Raw genomic sequence first — 5,746 nt, forward strand, 5'->3', positions numbered from 1 at the left:
TTAAATTGAAAACCGCGTTTGGCTAGCTACTGTAATTTTGGAGTTACGACTTTTTAAAATTTTTTAACTCCTCCCATAGCCCCTAACCTATTGACTAAAAATAATAAAACATACCTGAAAAACACCTACACACAATACCTCCAGAAATAAATTATTTGTCATTGTCAGTGGTTTGTCAGTTAGATTATATCAAGTTTTTAGATATTTTAGGGATCAGTTCATACAGCCAGCTTTAGATACATAAATATTAGAACAAAGGTTCGTTTAAACGACATTAGTGAATTAGCTATTAATAAAAACGATTTTAGAAAAATTCATCCTCTTAGAGAGTAAAATTATGTCGGAACAATTTGTTGTATGAAAACGCCTTATTATGTGGTCTAGAAGAATGAAATCCTACAAAAAGAATTAGAAGAGATTTTTGAAATTCATTTTTTTTATTTAGTGTTATTTGACCCCAGAAACACGATTATGAGTTTTTTCATGAAATTTTTTTTTGAAAATTTGGAATTTTTTGAAAACCCTTTTGATTTTTTTAGTTTTAGTTAAAACGGCTCTTGTGCACAATAGGTCCCCACGCATTTAACACTTTTTTGGGATTTTTTTGCAAGATTATCTTAAACTTCGAATATTTTAAGCATAAAATTGTTGGATGAATGTTTTATTTTTAAAAAGCGGCAAAAAACGTATTTTAGGTACAGGCGACGGACAGTAAATATGTTAAATTTTCTACACGGATTCAGTAAAAACATCACATATTAGTACTTTATTACCTTATATACTGTTCAATTCGTGAGGTTTGGAACTTTCGTCACAGATTGTCATTCTCTCTCTTATCCATGTTTATCACATGAAATGGAAATTTTGTGTCAAAAACGTAAGTCCATTATATTGATTACATCGTACGATTATTTTATTCTTTTTATATACTGATCACATGCTGATCACTATTATTACGGATAAAATATTTACGTCCTTGTCCGATAAGCACGAATAGAAAAGGACAAACATCGTGTTTGTATTACCCGCCGAAATTGAACAATACGGAACGCCGACTGTCAAAGTTGTCGTTAAATTTTAACGGTTCCGATAGTTTCCCGTAAATTCTCAAAGAGGATTTTTTATCACTTTTTGATATTTTTGTGGGAGATTTTCTGTGTTTACTGAGTTATTTGTGATTTATTTGTGTTTAAAATGCCGTCCAGTTTTAGTGAAAACGAACAACGGCTCATATTAAAAGTTATCCAGTATTTCAAACTCGAAAAAATGCTGGAAAACCCCTTTTGCCTGTGTCGGCTGTTTACGATGTAATTGGACAACTATCAAGTTAATATTTTTTAACTAAATCGAAAATATTCACGTGTTTTATAGAGAGCATCGGAGGCTTTAGGAATTTCACGCACGACTGTGCAAAGAATCAGTTCTAGAGGAATCGTGAAAGATGAAGAACAAAAAGTAGCAACAAGTCATAGAATTGCTTTGTCCTGTGGAATTCCTGCTTATAAGATACATGAACATACAATTAGAACACGTATTTATTCAATGTATGCTGCAGGTAGGCTACAATAAATTTATTATTGTTTAATGTTATATGTATCTAATTTTTCACTGTATGGGATTATATAGGGGAACATATTACATTACAAACTTTGCAAGCAAACCTTCAAAACATTGATGATGTTCAGTTGTCTCTGACTATGTTGGGGAAACGACTTAAATATTTGCAGTTTATATGGCAAAGTTGCAAGCATTCTAACAGGAAGTATTTAATGGAGCAGCCATATATTGCACAGAAGAGACTGCAATTTTTACGACAATATAAAGAAAATCAAATCTCTGATTGTTCTTTCAGACCAGTATTTCTTGATGAAACCTGGATTTACAGTAAGGGTGGATTTAAAAAGAGCTGGCAAGATGGCAGTCTACAAACAGTTCGTAAAACATCTGGAGAAGGAGTAAGGTACATGTTTTTTACATATTCATTGGTTCACTTATAGGTCAGTTAGAATGGAACAAATAGAGATACAAACAATAATATATGATAACTGTTAAGTTGTTTCTAGTAAGTAACATATGAGCCATGCACTGCACAACTCAGTTAACTCATTTTTGTATTTAAATTTAAGTGTAAAACCAATTGTAATATTCAAACAGTTTTCCAAAAAATAGACAAATAGACACAACCTCTACGTTTGAAAAATGTTAAGTTATTAATATACCAACTGGATTTACACTTAAATTTAAAAAATTTCAAATGTATTGTTCATCACTTAGACAAGGAAAGGGGGGACGGGCATTACCAGTAGAAATTTTGTGATGGAAAATCGCTAGGCTCCATGCCAAGGCCGTTTGTGAAAAGTGATTCCTAGTTCTTTCTCTCATTACAGATCTTAGAATTGTAAGCACAACAAAACACCATACTTAAATAATAATTATTTCAAGTCTTTAAAAAAAGCTTATTTTAAAAAGAAATAAAATACAAAAAACACACACTTTAGGAGCCAATCACAAAATTTGATATTGGCCGCAGATGTCGATTACGCGTCCCCTCTCTTTGCTTGTCTAAGGTGCATGAGCAGTAAACAGCTGATATAACGATAATGTTTCTAACCTAAAGAGTGAATGCAAAGAAAAACATAAAACGTTACATCTGCATAGCAACAAGTGTGCACCAATAAATGCATGGGTAAAGAAATGTACCTTGTACTTCATTTTTGGGTATGTATGATAGTGATTTTTTAAGGTATATTGTATTGCATGCTGGGTCAGAAGATGGATTTGTGGAGAATGCTAGCTTAGTTTTCAAATCAGGCACTAAATCGGGTGACTACCATGATTCAATGAACTCGGCAAATTTTGAAAAGTGGTTTGAAGAACAATTAATTCCAAATTTAGGTGATAATTCACAATAAGCTCTTAGGAATTATATTATGATTTTTTTTTAAATTATATTATGTTTAATGGGAAAATCTAATATTGTGTAATCTAAAATTTAGATGAACCATCTCTGATTATAATGGATAATGCTCCATACCACAGTACCCTTTTCGAGAGAACTCCAAATCAGAGTTGGAGTAAGGAATCCCTGATTAATTTCTTGCAAGAAAAGGGAATCCAATCACCACCTCTGGCAATGAAAGATCAGGTTTGGAATATTGTCAAGCAGAATGTTGCACCTAAGAAATACAAGTAAGTCAACAAACAGTCTTATTACTTTGACATGAATGCAATTGTATATGCGATATGTTGATTTAACATTATAACTTTATTCCATTGCATTTATTTGGCAGACTGGACGAATTAGCCAATGAGAAAGGACATCGTGTGTTGAGACTTCCTCCATATCATTGTCAGTACAATCCCATCGAAATGGTATGGTCAGAATGCAAGCGCTACTATGATGCCAAGATTAGTGCCATTCATCCTGTTACAAGTGATGCAGTATTAGGTCTTTGGAAAGAAGCACTTAAGAAGGTAGATTACATGTGGTTTAGATTATTTTATATTAAAAGTTTTATTTTAGGTTACACCAGAGAAATGGAAGAATTATATCAGACATACCAATAGCATAATCGATAAAGCCTGGGCCCAAGAACAACTGATTGATGCCTCCGATATTCTACCTGTAATTATCGACACGAATGATTCCGATTCAGATGACAATTATTTAACTGAGGGAGAAGAAAGTGTGTAGTGTTTAGTGTCTAGTATTATTTTTCATACATATTGTTTTATGTTGTACAGTGTGAGTCAGTGACAGAGTAAAGAGTAAATTTAATTAGTAAATTAATTTTAAATATAGAGGGGACTCCAAAAAGTGAGGCAGATATATATTATAAATAATGTTATATACCTAGAACTAATAGTATTCTTAATATTTATTTTGTGGTCAGTTATGTTAGCATCGACATGGTAGTGGCATTGTGTAAAAACTTTTCTATGCTAATCACTGGTATGAAAGTATTTACATATTGCCACTACCATGCCAGTGCTGGCATACCAGTTAAATTGGCGATAGCTACAGTATATAATAAATCAACAATCAATCTTTATATACAAAGGTTATAGAATTCTGGGCAGAATCTAAATATAAAATAAAAAATTATTGTATTGGTTGTTACATTAAAAAAATTTTATATCTACCACACTTTTTGGAGTCCCCTCTTATTTAAAATTAATTTTAAATTGTGTACCTGATAGCACAGGATCAGGTTGCAGGATTATTAAGCTCATAATGTAATTAAAATATAATTTATATATATATTTGTGAATAGGGTAATACACTTTTAACAGTGTGCCAATCAAAAAGTTGGCGCAAATAGGGGTTGCCACAGTTCGAAGTCGTTCCTACTACTTTATCTGGGTCCGGCAACAGTGAGTCAGGCATCTGTTGCCCTATAATAAAAAATTGTATGAATGCAAACTGAAAGTATGTATTAGGAAGTATTTCATGAAAATATTTAACTTCTACAGGTGGGTCAAAAAAGTAAGCGAATCGGAAATTTTTTAATGGAACACCACATATATTATTGCATTTTTGGCTTCTTTTCTGATCACTTACATAATCCTAAGATATTATTAAATATGTTTTATTAGTTTCAGAGCTATTAGGTACTAAATAAATAAATAAAAATACTTCAGCCTTTTATAACACAAAATGTTAAAAATATTTTTTAAAAATACAAGGAATGTCGGTACTACTTCTGTTATAAATATCGTAATCTAAACCATACAGGGTGTTCAAATCCTATAAGCAAACTTTCTTAAAATATAAAGTAGTTGTTCTTCCTTTTAATGGAACACTCTATTATGTTGTTGATGAGAAATTAAAATGCACATTTTTGTATTTAAAGTATTTAAAAATCTTTAGCGGTTCTATTTAAAATAAAAGCAAAGAAAAAAAAAACTGTTTTATATTTTAGAAAATTTGGTAATAGAATTTTTAACTTGTATGATTTAAGATTACGATATTTATAGCAAATTAAGTAAAGAATAAATATAGTAAACACCTAATATAGTTTTGATTTCAGGACATTTTCTGTATTTAAAAAAAGAAAGGCTGAAATATTTTTTTTAGTTTAGTAATTGTTCTGAAACTAACAAAACATATTTAATAATATCTTAGGATTATGTAAAGTGATCAGAAAGGAAGCCAAAATGCAATAAAAATAACCTAATTCACTCAATTTTTGAGCCACCCCGTAGAAGTTAAACTATTTCGACAAATACATCCTAATATATACTTTCAGTTTGCACTCATATAACATTCCTAAGTTGCGGCCACTTTTTCATTGGCACCCTGTTAAAAGTGTATTCACCTATTCATAAATATATTTAAAATTAGGATTTGATTATCTACATGATGAACGTAATAATCCTGCAGCCAATCTTAGACTATGATCATTCTCTAAAATTATTCAATTTAATTTTTCGGCTGAAATTTATAAAAATAAAAAAAAAAAAAAAATAATGGACTTTATCGTTGACACACCCTGTATCTTAAGATTTATATATTAATATAATATATATTTACTATAATGTCTAGTGGTATATTTTTGTACTGTATATATTATGTTATGTATTATGGAGTCATATTCTTGTATTGTCTGTTGTATTTTTTTTTGTACTTATCAGGTTTTATTGTACATTTGGGAGTTTTTTCAGAAATATAATTTATATTCTTGTTTTTTCCCATTTCCAAGAGTTTTTTTGCACATCCCGAATATCTTGCTGACATTATGTTATA

The 5,746-nt window shown here is 30.5% G+C and overlaps 1 protein-coding gene across 1 annotated transcript; it reads left to right on the forward strand.

The window, feature by feature from the left end:
- The first annotated feature begins 1,210 nt into the window (after positions 1 to 1,210).
- LOC115883532 lies at positions 1,211 to 3,694 on the forward strand. Its single transcript, XM_030901901.1, has 7 exons — positions 1,211 to 1,307; positions 1,372 to 1,555; positions 1,627 to 1,960; positions 2,744 to 2,895; positions 2,997 to 3,189; positions 3,291 to 3,474; positions 3,524 to 3,694. The coding sequence occupies exons 2-7, from the start codon at positions 1,543 to 1,545 to the stop codon at positions 3,692 to 3,694; spliced, it is 1,047 nt and encodes a 348-aa protein (XP_030757761.1). The 5' UTR covers positions 1,211 to 1,307; positions 1,372 to 1,542.
- The last annotated feature ends 2,052 nt before the right edge of the window (positions 3,695 to 5,746 follow it).

This window comes from Sitophilus oryzae, unplaced genomic scaffold, assembly GCF_002938485.1.
Source record: "Sitophilus oryzae breed Bouriz unplaced genomic scaffold, Soryzae_2.0 scaffold_1940_pilon_pilon, whole genome shotgun sequence".
Lineage (NCBI taxonomy): Eukaryota > Metazoa > Arthropoda > Insecta > Coleoptera > Curculionidae > Sitophilus > Sitophilus oryzae.

Bases quoted from the DNA above. Each gene is read 5' to 3' on its own strand.
- LOC115883532 (XM_030901901.1), top strand. The intron at 1,961-2,743 runs GTACATGTTTTT...TGATTTTTTAAG, and splicing joins ACATCTGGAGAAGGAGTAAG to GTATATTGTATTGCATGCTG. The intron at 3,190-3,290 runs GTAAGTCAACAA...TTTATTTGGCAG, and splicing joins GTTGCACCTAAGAAATACAA to ACTGGACGAATTAGCCAATG.